Source organism: Pristiophorus japonicus, chromosome 7 (genome assembly GCF_044704955.1).
Source record: "Pristiophorus japonicus isolate sPriJap1 chromosome 7, sPriJap1.hap1, whole genome shotgun sequence".
Classification (NCBI taxonomy): Eukaryota; Metazoa; Chordata; class Chondrichthyes; family Pristiophoridae; genus Pristiophorus; species Pristiophorus japonicus.
Genome location: NC_091983.1, coordinates 91,750,826 through 91,771,807, shown reverse-complemented (window position 1 = coordinate 91,771,807; position 20,982 = coordinate 91,750,826). Strand labels below are relative to the sequence as shown.

At 41.7% G+C, this 20,982-nt stretch overlaps 1 protein-coding gene across 1 annotated transcript in view; it reads right to left on the bottom strand.

Moving 5' to 3' along the window:
• Positions 1 to 2,258: 2,258 nt before the first annotated feature.
• rab10 (RAB10, member RAS oncogene family) overlaps positions 2,259 to 20,982 on the bottom strand; it is an 81,105-nt gene continuing 62,381 nt past the window's right edge. Inside the window, exons 4-6 of the mRNA XM_070885136.1 lie at positions 15,489 to 15,578; positions 11,780 to 11,881; positions 2,259 to 4,050 (exon numbers count right to left, since the gene is read on the bottom strand). Of these exons, the coding sequence (XP_070741237.1) occupies positions 3,967 to 4,050; positions 11,780 to 11,881; positions 15,489 to 15,578 (276 nt within the window). The 3' untranslated portion in view covers positions 2,259 to 3,966. The remainder of the gene's footprint in view (positions 4,051 to 11,779; positions 11,882 to 15,488; positions 15,579 to 20,982) is intronic.

Genomic DNA, 20,982 nt, shown 5'->3' with positions numbered 1-20,982 from the left:
GAGTGAAAAGGACTCGCCGCCCGCTGCACTCTGCTCGGCATACCGCCCAGAAAAAAAAAATGAAAATTGTGCACACTCCGTCCCAGCGGTATGAAATGACATACCTCCAAGAAATGGGCAGACAATCGGCTTTGACCAATTTCAGCCTCTAGTTCTGTGCTGGTGTGACTGTCAGTTTGTTCCATATAATTTAAGCCGACAGAAGAATAACCATCATATGGTCATTACAACAAGTTCATAGAAAGCCTACAGATACAAAAAAAAATGAAGCCCTATACAGAATCATCAGTTAGTGTAATTCGACTATCTCACAGGAACCACCTGCCAAAACTTCCCCTAACTGCAATATGAAATGTATTTTAAACTCAGGCAATAGTATTTTTTAAATTCTGGAAGCCACCAAAATAAAAAAAAACTAAATTCAGTGGCATAAGTGACTAGGCAGTCAAACTACACAATTTTGCATTGAAATGACAATTTTTATATTAAAAAACTAGGTATGACTTGTGGCAGATGTAACAAAATGGTGATTTCTCCAAATTTCATCTTAATTCGATAGTTTCTTTTCAAGATGAGTAATGTTTATTCAATGGAGTGAGGGCTGAACAATCCTAGAACTTGGTCTCAGTGGGCCCAAATTTCGGATCCCCGGTAGAACGGCGCACCTCGGAGAGGCCCACCTAATTTCTAGAACTGAAAAAGCACCAAATACTTATCTCGCCATTCTCCGATATCTGCAGGCCCATTTGCAACTCAGCATGGCGCAGCAGGAGCAGCTGGGGGTGGAGCTACAGCCCTGCGGCAAAAAGAGTGCCGGCAGCTGCATGCTCCTGGCCCTCCCAGCACGTCCTGTCTCCAGGCGACGATCCTATCCCTGGCAGAGTGGCCTGCCTGCCTGCCCTTACCTCCTCAGCGGTGGGGCCCGCCCGACCAGCAGCTCCTCGTTGGCGGGCGCCACCCAAACTCCTCCTCGGTGGCGGGCCATGTGAGCAGTTGGTCACAACACTAATATCAAACAGGCTTACACAGTTCGGAGGGAAGCGTCCTTTTGGTGTTTCGCTGCTCTACATGGGATAAGCACTATGGCTACCGGTTGTATCAGTGACCCCAGTGGAAACTAGAGGGTGAAAGGTCACCTGCATCAGGAACAACAGCGCCGCTGCAGTATTGATGCTGAAACAAGAATTCAAAAGGAGGATATATGACTTTGCAGTCAGCACTTGCATTGGTAGTTAAAAGTGCTGAAGACGACAATGGACGTCAGTAAACTATGGACGTCAGATGGAAGTCATCGGCCGAAAAGGTGGAAATTGCAAAACTAACCAGAGAAAACAAGAAAACGCACATAAAAAGGTGCTGAAGCAGAAGGGGAGGTTTTGATTAAGCGACATGAGGCAGAAGCAGCAAAATATGAACGAGAGGAAGAGAAGAAGAATACCATCCAGCCTTCTTGTATGGGTTTTTAAAAGAGTGTAAAGGCAAAAAAAAAATCTCCTCGGCAGCAGCGGGCCCCGCTCAAGCATCTCTTCAGCAGGCTGTTAGAGAGCTCCCGGTGCTGCAGTAAGAGAGTAGAAACAATTTATTTATTGATTGATTTTTTAATTTAATTTTTTGGGGAATAAATCAACCAATAAATCATAGATAAATCATTTATTATTGATAGCTCTTTATTGGTAAAAGTGAAGCGTTCATACTTTGTAAAATCCCCCAACTTCCCTCTCCTCCCCCCCCATCTCTCGCTACCTACGCCTAATTTATAAAGTGTAGGCAAGGTTTTTCTGGGTGTACAAAAATCGACACTTACTCCGTTCCAAGTTAGTTTGGAGTAACTTTTCGCTGCCTAAACTTGCAAAACAGGCGCAAGTGGCTGGTAACACCCCCTTTTGAAAAAAAAACTACTAAAACAAAACTATTCTAACTAACTAGAATTGGAGCAAACTAAATGTCTAGAATTGCGCTAAGATACTCCATACGAAACTAGTTGCTCCAAAAAATAGGAGCAACTCAAGCCCAGTGACAGAGAGGTTTCATTTCTACAGCCTCCAAGTGCATTAAAAGTAAAAATACACGAATGACCAAGATGATTTATGAAATTTGAGCAGCAAGACACAGCAAATAGTGAGAAACTGGTGGTTACCTAAAAACGATTCAACCATGTGTATAGATTGCTGCTCTATTTCCAAGCAGTTAAACATGCTCTTAAGCAGAGTAAAACTAGTACTTTCATCAGGCCAAAATAATATATTCTGCTGAATATATTCCAATTTCAAATGACTTTAATTCATTGCATTTAATATTTCTTTTGATTTACCAGCATAATATGGGTAAATATACAAGCCAACAATACTCTACTTTCCCAAGATTCAACAGTAACATAACAGTAAACATCTAGAAATATTTTATTGACAATTTTAGTAACATTAGAAGTATTAAACTACAGTCTCCAGTACTGGAATGGACTGCTAATGAGATTTATTCAATTCTGTGTTGGTCGTCACAAGGTTTACAAATGATCCCAAAGAACTGTACATAAAGGCTAAGCACCACTATATTAGGCAACAGCCCCATCAGCGTAAACAAAAAACTGATTACATTGGTTACTTTGTATATTCCCTTATGTTCAGTGCGGGATAAGAAAAATTAAAGTGAAAGCAATTTACACTACAAAGGTCTGTGCTCAATATATCAGGAACGTAACCATTTCAGTATAGCCCAAGATCCAAAATTTGGTTCGTCAATTTCAAATGCATTGATCGATCTAGAAAAGGCAGCAATTGCACTGCCTGAAACATGCTTTTGATGTCCTCACATTACGCAACCAGTAATCCCAACATTTACACATTTAACTTTCTCATCCATTTCAACAGGAAGCAGCCTTTCAAAAATGTTAGAACTATATTGCTTGCAAAACTCCCAAGAAAGTCTGTTCCGAAACCATCTGAAGAGTAGAAAAAGGAAGGGATATTAAAAAAAAATTACGATCAAGCAACTAGAAAACAACACGTTTGGCTATTTGGAAGCTGCAGAGCATATAGCAAAGCCTAACAAAACAATGTTCAATGGCTGGGAAAACACTGATTACCAACAGGCCAATCACAAGATACCTGGAGCTGCTGGTAAATGTGACACGCTGTTTTGGCAGCAGACAAAAGGACATTTCAGGTTGCAGAACTGCTAGTTCATCAGGATACTTTCTACTGCCTTACTGAAGATCACTTGAATAGTTATCCTGAAGATTTTTCTTCAGTGGCCCAAATTATGGAGAACTGCACAGTTAAAGAAATGAGAACCACATCACCCTAAATTAAAAAAATGCAGCAGTATTACATGCATTAATAAATTTCCAATTTCCTCCTCAATGGAATAGCATAAAAAACAAGAAAGTCTGCATAACCAGGAAATGTTGATCAATACTGGAGTTCACCACAAAAATAAATTGTGTTCAGACATTGGCAGCTGTAATGGTTTTGTATCACAGTAAGTAAATACTAAAACAGCCAAGTCTGAGAACTGGTCTTCTGCCTCAGCAGTCGTTCAGTTACGCCTGTTTTCAAGTAAGGCACAAGACAAAATCAAATCCCACCTACAAAAGGAAAGCAGTCTACATGGGTGCCTTGAATTTCACTTTTTGCACAAATGTACAAATTAAAAAGTACATTATACAAGAGAAAATTCCACTGTTGTACAAAAATTTGTTAATTCTAACTTTTATTCTTATACAATTTGCTGAGTTGAAACCATTGTTACTTTGATAATGAATTTAACTATAATACAACCAAATGTAGTGAGTTGAGCACGCACATTTAAAATGAGACAACAAGTCACAGACATGATTCTATACAGGTTTTCAAAATTTTGTGTCAAGCAGGCAAGATGCAAGAACTAAGGGTAATGAGAATTTTGTTTCTGTTTTAAAGGGAAAGAACATTTCAGATAGAATGCATAAAGTGGATATCCAGAGATCGCTCAGCTACAGCATTTCTTCAGTCCTGTTCCACCACCTGCAGTGCTGATATCTACATTTTCCCTGTCAGGTTCTTTTACAGGAGTCTGTGGAGTAATAGGAAAAGAAATGTCAAAGGACAGCACCAAACGACATGAAACATTTCTAGTTGAAACGTCTGAACAAATACACATCCCTTACTTGCACACACAAAAACTGGTACACTTCATAAGATAATTACAGATAAAAAATGCCATTTGCCCCATCTTAATTGATTCATTCAGAGACCCCCAACAGTTCACACATTGTAGCGTCCAATTGTTTCTTAAATGATTAAAAGATTTTGGTTTCACGAGTCTATCTGGAAGTCGATTCTACATACTGATCAAAGTGAATAATTATTTCCTGACATCAAAACTAAATTTACCTCCGTAGTTTGAATCCTCGTCAGACTCTCCCAATTTAATTTAAAGCAATATTCCAAATTCACCATATTCCCTTACTGCAAATACCTTCAATACCTCGTTATCTCTCAGGTGCCTCTTCAGGACAAAAAGCTGGAGTCTCTGCAATCCTGAGTTCAGCCCTTGAACACGAGGGATCAGCCCTTCTCTGCACTATACTGATTGTTTGAACAGTCATTCTTGTACCTTGATAACCAGAATCAAATGCAGTACTCCAAGTGCAATCTTGTCACCACTTCCAGCTATGTAGTGTTCAACATCCACTTGAGTTTGTGGAATGTTGCTCTGCATTGGTTGGACGTGATAGAGGTATTGAGTTTCCGCTTTGGGCATGAACGGCAATCTGGGCACAAATTACACTGGTTTTCTGAAGGGAAGTTATGGTCTAAGTTCCCATAAAACTTATTTGTATAATCACAAACTAAAAAATCTTCCATTTGAGTGGTAATCTGGTGCAGTTTTATAAATACAGCTGAAAATGGGGTTATCACAAAACAAAATACGTCTAGTCCAAACATCTGCAAGTAACTATTTCAAATCACCTGAAAACTTAAAAAAAACTATACTGAAGCATTTACTAGTTTCATTAATGTACAATAGTCAGTTTTAGTAAATTAAATATTTAAAATGTAACAGAAATAGGTCACAAAACAGATAGTAAGAGCTACAAAAAAGTGTATTAAATGAAACTTGCAAGGGATATCAAAAGCAACAATTCTTTTTACAATTATATTAGGAAAGAGGGTAGTCAGGAGCAATGTTGGCCCCTTAAAAACTGAAAGTGGTGATATCAATAGAAAATGGCCGAAATGTTGAATAATTACTTTGTATGAGTAGAGGAAGACGAAAACATGCCAGAAATCCCATGGAAATTAAATCGGGGCAGGGACTCAAAATTAATGCAAGCAAAATAACAGTAAAGAAGAAAATAATGGCACTAAAGAATGATAAATCCCCAGAACCAGATGCCTTCCATCCCAGGGTTCTAAAGGAAATGAGTACATTGCAGATTCCCCAACTATAATCTTCCAAAGTTCTCTTGATTCAGTTAGCCTAACATCTGTTGTCAGGAAATTGCTAGAGTCTATAATTAGGGATAAGGTGACTGAACACCTGGAAATGTTTCAGTTGATCAGAGAGCCAGCATGGATTTGTCAAAGCTAGATTATGCCAGACAAAACTTTAAAAAAACTATACTGAAGCATTTACTAGTTTCATTAATGTACAATAGTCAGTTTTAGTAAATTAAATATTTAAAATGTAACAAATAGGTCACAAAACAGATAGTAGGAGCTACAAAAAAAAGTGTATTAAATGAAACTTGCAAGGGATATCAAAATCATTTTGAAGAGGTGACTTAAGTAGTGGACTGAGTTATGTCCATGGATGTTATTGATATGGACTTCCAGAAGGCATTTGAGTCTCAAATAAGAGACTGTTAGCTAAGGTAGAAGCCAACAGAATTGAGGGCAAATTATTGACCTGGTTAGGAAATTGGCTACGTGACAAGACGGGCAGTAGGGAAAATGGATATACTCAAATTGGCAGGTGACTAGTGGTGTCCCACAGGGATCTGTGTTGGGACTTCCAACTATTCACAGTATTTTTTAATGACTTAGACGATGGCATAGAAAGTCATTTATCCAAATTTACCAATGACACAAAGATAGGTGGAATTGTAGGCAATGTAGATGGAAGCATAAAATTACTACGGGATACTAAGTGAATTGGCTAAACTGTGGCAAATGGATTTCAATGTAGGCAAAAAAGTGTTTATTATGGAATGTGGATGTCACCAGCAAGGCCATCTTTTATTGCCATCCCTAAATGCCTTTGAGAAGCTGGCAGTGAGCCGCCATCTTGTACTGCTGCAGTCCTCGCAGTGAAGAAGCTCTGTTAGGGAGTTTCAGGATTTTGACCCAGAAACGATGAAGGAATGGCGATATATTTCGAAGTTAGGATGGTGTGTTACTTGCAGGGGAACTTGCAGGTGATGGTGCTCCCATGCACCTGCTGCCCTTGTCCATGTCCTTCTAGGTGGTAGAAGTCCTCAGTTTGGGAGGTGCTGCAAAAACAGCCATGGCAAGTTGCTGCAGTACATCTTGTAGATGTTACACACTGCAGTCACAGTGCGACAGTGGTGGAGGGAGTGAATGTTGAAGGTGGTGGATGGGGTGCCAATCAAGCAGGCTGCTTTGTCCTGGATGGTGTCAAGCTTCTAGTGGTGGAGCTGCACTCATCCAGGCAAGTGGAGAGTATTCCATTACAATCCTCACTTGTGCCTTGTGGATGGTACAAAGGCTTTGGGGAGTCAGATGAGACACTTGCTGTAGAATACACAGCCTCTGAACCGCTCTTATTTCCATGGTATTTATGTAGCTAGTCCAGTTAAGTTTCTGGTCAATGGTGACCCCCAGGATGTTGATGGTGGGAGATTCAACAACAACTTTATTTATATAGTGCCTTTAACTTGGTAAAACATCCCAAGGTGCTTCACAACAGTGTTATAAGACAAAAGAAATAAATTTGACAAGAAATTATGGCAGATGACCAAAAGCTTGGTCAAAAAGGTAGGTTTTAAGGACCATCGTAAAGGGGAGAGAGAGAGAGAGAGAGAGAGAGAGAGAGAGAGAGAGAGAGAGAGAGAGAGAGAGAGAGAGAGAGAGAGAGAGAGAGAGAGAAAGGCGGAGAGGTTGAGGGATGGAGTTCCAGAGCTTAGGCCCCAAGCAGCTCAAAGCAATGGTTGAGCAATTATCAGGGATGCTCAAGAGGGGAGAATTTGAGGAGCGCAGACATCTCATTGGGTTGAGGCTGAAAGAGATTACAGAGATAGGAGGGGTGATGCCATGGAGGGATTTGTAAACAAGGATGAGAATTTTGAAATCAAGGCATTGCTTAACAAGCAGCCAATGTAAGTTATAGCAAGCACAGGGGTGATGGGTGATTGGGACTTGGTGCAAGTTAGGACACGGGCTGTCGAGTTTTGGATGACCTCAAGTTTATGTCGGGTAGAATGTGGGAGGCCAGACAGAAGTGCATTGGAGTAGTCAAATCGAGAGGCAAGGGCATGGATGAGGGTTTCAGCAGATGAGCTGAGGCAAGGGCAGGTAATGTTACGGAGGTGGAAATAGGCAGCTTTAGTTGTGCTGCGGATGTGGTGGGAAACTCATTTTAGGGTCAAATAGGACGCCTAGGTTGCAAACAATCTGGTTTAGCCTCCAAGAGATGCTATGGAGAGTGATGGAGTCAGTGGCTAGGGAACAGTTTGTGGTGGGAAATGGCTTCGGTCTTCACAATATTCAATTGGAGAAAATTTCTGCTCATCCAGTACTGGATGTCGGAAAATTGAGAGCATGGAGGGGTCGAAAGAAGTGGTGGAGTGGTAGAGCTGGGTGTCATCAAGGGGCAGCATATAAATGAGAAATAGGAGGGGATCAAGGATAGATCTTTGGGGACACCAGAGGTCACAATGGCATGGGAAGAGAAGCCATTGCAGAACATTTTCTGGCTCCGATTAGATAGATAAGAATGGAACGAGGCGAGTGCAGTCCCACCCAGCTGGACGATGGAAGAGAGGCATTGGAGGAGTATGGAGTGGTCAACTGTCATAGGCTGCAGAAAGGTCAAGGAGAATGAGAAGGGATAGTTTACCTTTGTCAGTCACAAAGGATGTCATTTGTGACTTTGATGAGAGCCGTTTCAGTACTGTGGCGGGGCAGAAATTAGATTGAAGGGAGTCAAACATGTAGTTCCTGGAAATATGGTCACGGATTTGAGAGGCAACAACACGTTCAAGGATGAGGAAAGGGAGGTTGGAGATGGGATGAAAGCTAGCAAGCACAGTGGGGTCAAGGTTTTTTTTTTTTGAGGGGTTGATGACCGCAGATTTGAAGGAGAGAGAGAACCATTAACAATGTCTGTTTACATGGGAACCAGAAAAGGAAGTTGGGTGGTCAGCAGTTTAGCTGTGGGTCTCATGGACAAGATGTGCATGGAGAGGTCAAGAGCAGAAATCAGAGAAAAACTAGAAAAAGATGAAAGTTTAGGGCTATGGCAGGAGGGAGCCTCAGGATGTTTGGTCCAGTGAGCTAGGGGAAGGAAGGGAACTACCAGAGGCAGCTGATCAGATGGTCTCAATTTTTGAGACAAAGTCCATGAGCTCCTCACATTTGTTGGAGGGTAGTGGGGTGGAGACAAGAGAGTGTGGTTTAAGAAGACGGTTAGCAGGAGAAAATAGGAGAATAGTTGCATTCCAGAATGATCCTGGAATAGTGAGCAGTTTTTGCAGACAATAGTAGGACCCAATAAATCCTTGTGGTCCAGCCAGATCTGGCAGTAAATGGCTAAACCAGTTGCCTGCCACATTTGTTCAAGTCTGTGCCCCTTGGATTTGAGGGAGTGATGATGAGGGCTGTACTTGGGGAACGGCCAGGGTGAGAGTAATGGTTTTGACAGGGACTAAGGCATCAAAGGTGGTTGGAGGGTGTGGCTGAGCAGATCAGTAGCTGAAGAAATGTCATGGTGAAAGGACAGCCAAAGGCTGGACAGTTGAGAGTTGATAGGTGCAGTTCTAAGAGGAGAGAGATTTTTTCCAAGGGTGGATACAGAAGGAAGTAGGGTTGGGTGGAGACAGATCCAATGAAATGATTAGAGATGGCCTTATCTGTAATTGACATGATAGGAATAGCGAGGCCACAAGAGATGGCAAGGTCAAGGGGATGGCTATGAATATGGGTTGAGGAATTCACATGGGAGAGAGCGCATTATGAATTGAGATGGAGGTTGAAATCACTGAGGATGAGAAATCACTCGGTGCAGTGGCTGAGGGAGGAAAGCAGTGAAGATATCTCTGATAACATTATCATTTTGGTGGTATATCAAGAAGAGGTGGTTAGACTCTTGTTTGTTGGAGATGGTCATTGCCTGGCACATAAGTAGCAAGTAACATTCTTGCCACACATCAGCCCAAGCCTGAATGTCATACAGGTCTTGCTACATGGACTGCTTCATTTTCTGAGGAGTTGAGAATGGTACTGAACACACTGCAATCATCAGCAACCATCACTACTTCTGACCGAATGTAGGGAAGGTCATTGAAGAAGCAGCTAAAGATGGTTGGGCCGAGGACACTGCCCTGAGGAACTCCTGCAGTGATGCCTTGAGGCTGCGAAGATTGAACCACCAAAACCAGCTTTTTGTGCTGGACATGACTCCAGCCAGTGGAGTTTTCTCCAATTCTTATGGACTTCAATTGCACTAGGGCTCCTTGATGCCACAGTCAAATGCTGCCTTGATGTCCAGGGCAGTCACTCTCACCTCTAGAATTCAGCTCTTTTGTCCATGTTTGGACCAAGGCTATAATGAGGTCTGGAGCTGAATGGTACTGGTGGAACCCAGCATCGGTGAGCAGGATATTGGTGAGCTAGAGCCGCTTGATAGCACTGTTGACGACTCCTTCCATCACTTGGCTGATTGAGTAGACGGATGGGGTTGGTAATTGGCCGGATTGGATTCGTCCTAATTTTTGTGGAAAGGACATATCTGGGCAGTTTTCCACATTGTCAGGTAGATGCCAGTGTTTTAGCTGTACTGGAACAGCTTGGCTAGAGATGCAGCTAGTTCTGGAGCACAAGTCTTCAGTATGACAGCCAGGATGTTGTTGGGGCAGATAGCCTTGGCTGTATCCAATGTGGAATGAATCAAATTGGCTGAAGACAGACTGAGATGGTGGGGACCCTCAGGAGGTGGCCAAGACAGATCACTCACTCAGCACTTCTGGCTGAAGATGGTTGCAAATGCTTCAGCCTGGTCTTTTGCACTTGCCTGCTGGGCTCCGCCATCATTGAGGATGAGGATATTCATGGAGCCGCCTCCTTCTGCTGGTCGCTTAATTGTCTACCACCATTTACTGCTGGATGTGGCAGGACGTCAGAGTTTTGATCTGATCCGTTGTGGGATCACTTAGCTCTATTTATAACATGCTGCTTAGCATAGTCCTCTGTTGCAGCTTCCCCAGGTTGGTATCTCATTTTTAGGTATACTTGGTGCTGTTCCTGACATGCTCTTATGCACTCATTGAAGCAGGGTTGGTCCCTGGCTTGATGGTAATGGTAGAGTGAAGGATATGCCAGGCCATGAGGTTACAGATTGTGGTGGAATAGAATTCTTCTGCTGCTGATGGCCCAGAGCACCTCATGGATGCCCAGTTTTGAGCTGCTCGATCGGTTCCGAAACTATCCAATTTAGCACGGTGGTAGTGCCACACAATACGATGGAGGATGTACTCAGTGTGAAGCCAGGACTGTGCAGTGATCACTGTTACCAATGCCATCATGGACAGATGCATCTGCGACAGGGAGATTGGATAGAACATGGTGAAGTAGGTTTTTCCCGTGTTGTTTCTCATCACCTGCAGCAGGCCCAGTCTGGCAGCTATGTCCTTCAGGACTCAGCCACTCTTGGTGATGGACATTGAAGTACCCCAAGAGTACATTCTGTGCCCTTGCTACCCTCAATGCTTCTTCCAATTGGTGCTCAACATGGAGAAGTACTGATTCATCAGCTGAGAGAGGGCAGTAGGGGGTAATCAGCAGGTTTCCTTGCCCATGCTTGACCTGAATACATGAGATTTCATGGGATCCAGAGTCAATGTTGCAGGGTGGTACAAGTTTGGAACTCTTCCCAAAACAGCAATTGATGCTTGATCAATTGTTAATTGTAAATCAGAGATTGACAGCAGGCTTGAGGGCCTGAATGGCCGACTGCTGTTTCTATGTACCGATGTCAAATGTGCCTATTAGTGCCCATGCACCTAAAAATCAAGCTTAATTTGAACAGTGCCCAAGCAGTTGCAATCGGCAGAAACTCGCCACGCTCATTATTTTGACCGAGGGTCATGGCCAGTTTTCTAGGCAGGTCAGGCTTCCAGCACGCTGTTTTTAAACCAGCACAAATGATTACAGAATCTTCATTTATATTTGATATAACTGGAGTTTAAAGTAACTGGTTTGGCCGATTTCAGCTGGATGGTACTGATTTTATCAACACAGACTAGCGGATGCGCTCAGCCAGCATCTCCATATCCAATAAATGTGATAATTCTAACAAAAATGCCTTGATTTCCAATGCATTATTAGAATGGGTAGTGAGGAATATATCTGTTGTAGATTCCTGCTCACTTTTACCTTGTTACGTGATGCTTTGCAATCTCACTTTCAAAAAAAATTCTTGCTTTCCACCATTGGCTTGTTTACCAATCCTACAACTTGGTTTCGCAAGTTTCAATATCCTTCTAAGTGGTCAGCTGAAAAATTAGTTAGAAATTCTTCAGCTCTGAGGTGCTCAATTACAGATTGTCTTTTCAATAGGTTACCTTTCGAAGTATGTCTTCTGCTAATGTGAGGAATGCTTTCTCAATGTTGATATTAGCTTTTGCACTAGTCTCGAAAAACCTAATCCCATGTTCTCTGGCAATCTAGAATGGAACACAATTAGCAAAGTTACATACAGGATATCAGCAAGTAAACTACAAATTAGTAAAACACCCAATAGCTTTTGTTGATATCAAACCATCTTAAATTATTTCACCATGCATTTGCATTTAATAAACCTAGCGACTATGATCACAGGTATTATCAGACATCAGATATGTTGCAATCTGCTTTAACAGCGATAGTGTTCAGTAACAAACTGACATTTTTAACAAGAGGCAGTGTTCAACCATATTGCTCAAAGCAAAAACTATGCTAATAGTCATTAGAGGACTATTTTACCTTGAAGTCTGCTTCCACAAGCAGGACACCTCTATCGGTTAGGGATAATTAGACTGGGTGTCACTCCTGTAATTTCAGTAAAGCATTATGATGGATAGTGTAGCCTGGGTGTGTGTCACACCAATTTGAACAGGAATGTGCCAAGATGTTGGTGAGTTACTCTTCCCATATCCCTATTTTAGTTTCTGCATTTCCCTTTTTCTTCCAGGGCAAATGCGTACAATTTTTTCTGTGCTTATTCTGTTTTGCTGCAATTATTTTAAAGTTCTGACTAAGTTCCTCTTAAGTAATGATTTTAAACACCACTTTACATTGTATATGCTTAGTCAGCATGGAAAGTCATCACAACCAATGCATCACCCACTCGCAGCAATTTAAAACACAAGAAACCTAACCATGCCTCGATCCAGCACAAGGGGAAAAAACACCCCTCCCCATGTTTAAAAAGGTCCCAGAAAAGAATTTAAAACAATCCCATTTAACAAAGTAAAAGTAGCACCAAGCAAGTATGTATCCCATATTGCTCTAGTTGTAAAGACCTGTCCCCTCAGTACAGATTCACACGAAGCATGTCGTGAAGTCAAGGTCACTCTGGAATGCTGCACTTACCCGAGACCTGTCCTTATATACCTGTCTCTTGCAAGTGCACCCCTGGTGGCAAGGTATGCTGGTGGTTACAGGTCATATTTTATTACAGTCATGTATAGCATGTTAGGATACAGTTATATATAATAATGTAAGATACATGACACTAGTAATGCACAGTAACCAGATAATTGGGTGCCCCTCCTCAACCACAGGCATCTGAAGAAAGGTGTGGGGGGGTGGGGGGGGGAAGCAGCAGAAAATGTACCAGGATCGATACAAATATAAATTAATAGAAAGTCTTGAATTTGACATCAATACTGTTACCAGGGTTTTCGTAAAGGAAAGAGCTTGCATTTATATAGTGCATTTTAGGATAAACACGCTTTATAACCAATGAAGTAATTGTGGTCACTTGTTGCAATGTTGGCTTATGACAGCCAATTTGCACACAGCAAGGCTCCACAAGCAGCACTGAGATAACAATCAGATCTTTTTTTGGAGTGATGGTTGAGGGATAATTATTGGCCAGGATATAGCGAGAACTCCCTGGTCTTCACAATACTGCCATAAGATTTTTTAAGCCTGCCTTAGATAAGGCCTCAGTTTAATGTCTCATCTGAAAGACAGTAATTAGTAATGCCCGCTATAATGTTTCTGTAATGTGTGAGGAAAAAAAGCAGAGCAAGGCTATAGATTTAGGGACTTCCAAACTTTGTCTGTCTGCAGGGAAGACTGAACTATACAACAGTGGCAGCGATTGTAACATATGCATCTGGGATTATGAATTAAAATCCTAACAGCTCCCTCCAGCATATTGATATCCATTTTTTTTTTTAAAAGATGTACTTAACTTGGTCAGGTTTAGCCAGTCTCTCTCTTGACTGACGTTTCCCTTGTCAGCCAGTCGTCAAGTTCTACGCACACAACCCTTCCACCTCCCAGTCTTCAACAGTTAGTCAAAATGTATTCCAACCTCATTTACTTTTCAGCCAAGATAGTCTTTCTTTCTCCACTATTGCAAGCTGAACATGTCTCGAACCTGAGATAGGTTGAGTTCAGGACTGTGGGCAGCAGGCCCAAAGTACAAAAATATATTTTATATCCCATGCACAAATACAAGAACTGATTGCTGACCAACTGACTTGGAAAAGGAAAGGGCGAGAGGAGGGAGAGAGCAGGAAGAGAATATAGAGAATATTGTATAACCAACTGTAAGGTAGCGTGCAAGACATCCCAGGATAATCCTCTTTTGTTCCTCTGTTGCAAATATGTATCTTTCAGCCAAAATGCCTGAAAAATACATGGACAGGGAATGAGCATTAAGGGTTGCAACAGAGGATTACCAAAGTCCCATTTGACCCATGTGCTGTAAAATGAATATAAGCAAACACACTCAATCTGCAGGTTGAGGAAGAGACAACACAAAATATAAGCATGCAATAAAACAAAACATGGAAAGAAGAGAAAAATTAAAGAGCATGTATTACATATGCTGGGCAGAAGCCCTAACCAACAGAAACTGAAATCCTAACAATGTTGTTTGAACCTCTTCTAGCATAGGTACAGAATTAATCATTCCCAGCTTTTTAAAACAATCTTGAGCAAAAATACACCTATAAAAAAGGCAATGACTTCAAAACTGAAGTGATAAATGTAAATTTGTACTGCATGAATTCAGAAATCAAGCAAAATCAATTGAAAACAGAGCTCCAATCAGACTAGTATAACATAACTGATTTCCCATGTCATTTAGAGGCATTAAAATGAAAGATACATATTTGCAACAGAGGAACAAAATAGGATTATCCTGGGATGTCTTGCACACTACCTTGCAGTTGGTTATACAATGGGATCGACAGGGATTTGAGGATAGGAATCCAACCACTACTCAAGTGGGGGAAAAGTGTGTAGTGCATTGCACAAATAAAAGTAATGTCAAAAAGTAAACCACCTTAACCAGGTCACCATTGCTCCAAAAATGAACACTAAATTTTAGAGAACATAGCATCAGCCATCCATATCTGATAATTTTGTTCCAAGGCATTTGCCTGCTAGTTACACAGGACAATTGAAAAAAAAATGGCAGGAATTCTCTTCAAACAGAAAGTCACTCCAACATGCTCGGTCAAGTCAGTGGTCATGGGTTTGAGCCAGTAATTCCCCAACTAGCTCATAATTTCAATACAACCTGAGGAGTGGGAGTTAAGGACGGGAGAGCATGCGGTCACTTGCAATATAGGGAAACATGGTACCCAATTTGCGCACTGCAAAGTTGCACAAACAGCAAGATACTGTTATTTGTGATGAGAGTTGAGAGATAAACTCCCCTGCTTAGTATAGTGCCATGGTATCTTTTGCACCCACCTGTGGGAGCAGGAGGGGCCTTGGTTTAACATCTCACCTGAAAGACAGCATCTCAGATAATGCAGCATTCTCAGTACTGCACTGAAGAATCAGCCTAGATTATGTGCTCAAGTCCCTGGAGAGTGACATGAATACAGCCTTCTGACTCAGAAGCAAGTGCTACCCCCGAGCCAAAGCTGGAACCTTGAAGGCAGTCATCAAGGAAGACAACAGCAGGTGACATGTGCAGCTCCAGCTATGGCCTTATAGGTCTTGCATTTGTCCTCTTAAATTCAAGGAATGTGTGTGGTGAAAGTAGACCCAGAGAACGAGACTATTTTATTAAAAAATGAAAACTTCACAAGCAACTCAGTTTACCTGCTCTCCTTTTGATTTCGGCACCACTCGCTTGTCTTCCATGTCACACTTGTTGCCGAGCAACATTCTCTCTACATCTTCATTTGCATGCTGAAAAAGAGATTTGGCTAATGTCACAAGTGTAATTTTTTTTTATGGGCAACCAGCACTTATCTAATTGAAGTTTTGATTCAGCATACACCAATAGCATAACTATTCAAAGACATCACCTATTTTTACGACAAAAAAGTGAATGACTTGCATTTGACCAGTCATTCATAAACTATTTCCAGTCAGCACAGCGACCAATCAGCGAGTATCATCGACCAACCAAATTATTTTTCCACCTCCCAAGCCCACTAATCTGGAGCCAGTAACCAGCACAAAATGATGGTTGAGATGCTACAAGAGCTTTCAGCCACCATTTTCTCCTCAGTGAGGTCAGCATGGACAGCAATAAAAAAATTACAACTCAAAAAACACACCTATTAAATTCATTATTCAACCTTAGAAATAGATGCAAGTTCCTCCTGTACATACCTAAAGTTGAAATTCTGTTTCTGCCCAAGAGTTGCAAATTTCACCTGGGTCAGGGTCGGTGGGGGGGTGGGTGGCTCCAGCTCCCACCAGTAAATATTGTGCGCAAGAGAAAGAATAGTGCTACTTCATGAAAGTTGTAGCTTGCACACTAAGGAATATACAATGCACCCAAATCTGTGACAACCAGATAGACAATTTACAAATGGAGCAGCAAGCCATAGGAAAACAAATTGAATAGTTTAACATTTGTAAGAGTTTAAGCTATTAAATAAACAGAGCTACACATCATTTGGGATTTTTTTTTTGGTTTTGCTGAATGGAACGAATTGCTTCAGGGCTAGAATTTTTTTTTGGTGGGGGGGGGGGGGTTTAACGAGAGGAGAAAAATTCTATTTATATGCAAATACTATAGAGTGCCACAAACAGTAAACGGCTAGATCATGTACTTTTGCTGGGCAAGTTAAAAATGTTGAAGCCAACTAAAGAACTCTCTTCCTTGAAGTGTGCCACAAGATCATTTTGTTCAGAATAGGTAGAGTTAATTTGGGCACTTTTGGATGAGACGTCAAGTAGACACTCCAAATCCACTATGAAAGTTAAGAAAAAAATTCTATTTTACAATTACACAGAATTTACAGCACCAAAGGGCCATTTGGCCCAACTGGTCCTGGTCAGTGTTTATGCTCCACATGAGCCTCCTCCCACCCTACTTAATCTAACCCCATCAACATATCCTATTTTTTTCTCTAGTGAGTTTATCGAGCTTCCCATTAAATGCATCTATGCTAGTCACCTCAACCACTCCTTGTGGCAGCAACTTCCATATTCTAACCATTCTAATAAAAGCTTCTCCTAAATTCTCTGTTGTACTTATTAGTTACTATCTTGATTTATGGCCCCCCGAGTTCGTCTTGCCGACGATTTGAAGCATCCTTGCTACATCTATACCATAAAATCTTTTCGCAATCTTAAAAACCTCAATCAAGTTACCAGTCAGTCTTTTTTCTAGATTAAAGAGCCTGTTCAATGTCAATTCCCATTTTGCATCTTCTCCAGTGTGTCTATATCCTATTTATATGAACTGTTCACAGCACAAGTGTGATCTAACCAAGATTCTACACAAGTTCAACATTACTCCTACTTTTCAATTCTATCACTCTCGAAATGAATTAGCGCTTTGTTTGCGTGTGTATCTGTACTGAGATCCTTGTTAGATCATTTAGACACTTATTTTCGAAAGAGTTATGTGGCCGCCTTATTCTTCCTACCAAAATGTAGTACCTCCGTTGTGTTCATTTGCTAATTCCATGCTCATTCTGCAAGTTTATTAACGCCATCTTGCATTGTGTCAGTCCTTCTCCAAATTAACTACCTCCAATTTGGTGTCATGTGCAAATATTGAAAAAGTACTTCCAATTTCACAGTCCAAATCGTTGCTGCAAATGGTCCCAGCACGAATCCTTGTGGGACACCACTCCCCACCTTTTAGCAATCTTGAGTTTAAGCCCTACTCATGTTTTGTTGTCAGCTTGTTATCCATTCTGCTACCTGTCCCCTGACTATCTTTATTTATGGCCCCAAGTTTTGGACTCACCCACAAGTGACAAATATCTTCTCGACCTCAACCCTATCATACCCCTTCAAAATTAAAAAACCTCCATCATGTCACCTTTCAAATTGTTTTTCTAGAAGAAATTGCCCCAGGCTGTTCAGTTCAGACATCCTTGCAAATTTTTATGGCACCATCTCCAGCATTTCTATATCCTTTTTAAAATATGGAAACCAGAATTGATTGAATCTTGATAAATACTATGCAACTTGTGACAGCACAAAAAGAAAACACAAAGAGAAAATGCTTTCACATTGGGTCAGGATTTCTCACAAACCATCTCGAGAATGCAGAACGGTAATCCAGTTACACTGGACACCATGGCCCAGAATCTGCTGCCAAAACAGCAGCTTAATGGTGCTCACCGCCTCAAGTGTAAATCGTCCAGCAGCTTGTGGCGAGGGAGAGACGGTCTGTGAATTGCAAATTGCCACAAACTGCTGGACGACGCGCTGCTCCGGTGTTAGCCTTGCAAAAACGGAGTGACATCTGCAACCTCGTGAAAACGGACTGTCACGTTCAACCGCTGTGATTTTCACGACGTTATGCATTTTCACTTTAATTGCCTATTAAACTTACTGCAGAAAGCTGTGGCTGGCAACCAGCACAAGTACCCATTTAATGATGTAAGAATTATTAATACAAAGCCAATCAACATTTGTGGCCCCGAAAGGGAACAATTTAAATTGTGGAGTCTCTTTCCTGCAGTTAGTAAAATGAGATTTTCAAAATTTTTAATTGTTTCTTACTTTTCCTTTCGGTTTATATTCATCTTTCTGTACCCGATTTGACACAAATTAACATTATTTCCTTTTCTGCGGTTCCTCTTTCTTTCGCAACCCTTAAAACTCATTGGTTATGGAGATACACTGCTGGCCCCATATGCCCAATTGCCCTTGCTGCACTATCAGCTTGCACTTCCAGAGCAAAAAAACACTGAGCTGAAGGTTGAAGGAAACGTCTAACCAATGGGGCATGCCACAAGATGCTGCACTCTAGCCAATACACACCCATAATTGGCAGAAATTTTGAAGCATGGTATACAGCAAGAAGTTTGTTTCACCTCAGAAATAGATGGACATGGGTTGAACACTCATGGAACAGCCTTAAGCACAGGAAACTGACAATTGAAAGCTGTAGTTCATGGTTTAAAAAAAGATAGCATGCCAAAACTACTTATCCAATACAAGGCAGAAGCCTTTCGTGTTTAGGATTTGTATTTTTCGTACATCACAAGATCAGAGGTCAGGTGCAGCTAGACAAATGTAATTAATGTTAACAAAATGGCAGGTGAATATTACACAAGATAACAAGATGTGCAATATTTGTACCTCGTGTTCATCACCTGATTTATCGTTTCAGTAAATTTAATGCATTAGTGATAGCATTTAGGCTGCAACAGTAATTTTTCTCAATTCACATTTGATTTTCCGATTCAAATTGAAATTTGACCAACAGGTATATTTTTTTTGGGGGGGGGCAGGGGGTGCATTGGTAGAAGCCAAGAATAGAAGGTAGAGCCATCTGTGGGAAGTGTTCTAGACAAATATTGAATTGGGTTTACTATAGACTTTCAATGCGACTCTTGCACATGCATTCCACTTAGTTGCTTTATGATATTTTAAGCACAAGTCCTGTCATCAAAGGCAGTGCCTCAAAACCGAGGAAGACTTGCTTCCACTCAAAGCGAGTTCTTAGGTGACTGTACAGTCCAATACAGGAATTACAGTCTCTGTCACAGGTGGGACAGCAGTCGTTGAAGGAATGGGTGGGTGGGGAGTCTGGTTTGCCACACGCTCCTTCCGCTGTCTGCACTTGTTTTCTGCACGCTCTCGGCGACGAGACACTAGGTGCTCAGCGCCCTCCCGGTTGCTCTTCCTCCACTGAGAGCGGTCTTTGGCCAGGGATTCCCAGGTGGGGATGTTGCACTTTATCAAGGAGGCTTTGAGGGTGTCCTTGAAAAGTTTCCTCTGCCCACCTGGGGATCACCTGCCATGTAGGAGTTCCGAGTAGAGCGCTTGCTTTGGAAGTCTAGCGTTGGGCATGCGGACAATGTGGCCCGCCCAACGGAGCTGGTCGAATGTGGTCAGTGCTTCGATGCTGGGGATATTGGCCTGATCGAGAACACAGACGGTGGTGTGTCTATCCTCAGTTGATTTGCAGGATCTTGCGGAGACCTTCACGGCATGACAGCTACAACAGAAATGCAGGGAACAGCATCAAGCCTTGTACATGGCCCTCTTTGACCTCAAAGGCCTTTGATACCGTTAGCCGCAAGGGACTATGGAGCGTCCTCCATTTCGGCTGCCCCCAAAAGTTTGTCACCATCCTCCACATGATCCTGACCAACAGATCCACCATAGACCCAACCCACATCCGGATTGGGGTCAAGCAGAGTTGAGTAATTGTGCAAACCCTCTTCACTATCTTCCTTGCTGCAATGCTCCATCTCACACTCAAGTTCTGTAACCAGGACATCAAGAGAGTCTCGGCGAGTTTTCTTTTGAATTTGCCCAATTTCATTTTTGTAAAGCAAACATAACTAAGAGCAGTGGACATGATCCCTGTTGAGTAGGTTGTGGGAGGGTAAACTGCTAGAGTTGGTCAGAATCACAATTTCACACACTGCATTCAACTCCCAAACATGTGGTTTTTGGAATCCGAGGACCATGCTGTTTCCACTGTCCTTTACTTTTTGTCCTCCCCTCATTTTACTTTTCTGTTATTCTCTACAAAATTGGTCAAAGAAACAGCAGCATTAGTGTCCTGGGCATGGTGTGAAAGCAGAGGTCAAAGTTTGCTGACTAGTGTTTGTGGGAGCAAAGAATCACAGGCATGCTCAGGATCAGCAGCTTTTTTTAAAAAAAAGTTGCTTTGAATTGGATCAGTTGCTCCATGGTGGGCTAGCCAAGTGTAATGCAGGTGATAGGACATTGCCTGTGGAAAAATATAGTTGGCATTAGTGGTTGCAGGAATAAAACCATCAAGCAATACTGCCTGCTGTCTTTCACAGGAGCACAGCAAGAGGGCATATCCTTGCTTCCAGGATCCTCAATCCTACTGGATACACATTGTACAAACCAAACCAGCGAGTGATCAGAAGCCTCATTTTATGATTGTCATTTTATTCCCCTCTAATCTGATTACTCTCAATTAATCTTTATCCTTCTAACTTATTTTTCAATTGCATCCTCTTGAACCAAATGATTATTAACAACAGGACCAGATGAACCATAACATGCTCTGGGGTATTTAGTGCATTTCTTATTGTATTGCATATTTGTGTGTGCCAAATGGGCTGGTCATTCAAACTACTGAAGTTTGAGATGGTGACTTAGGTGATGTAGTGCATTCTATAACTGAATC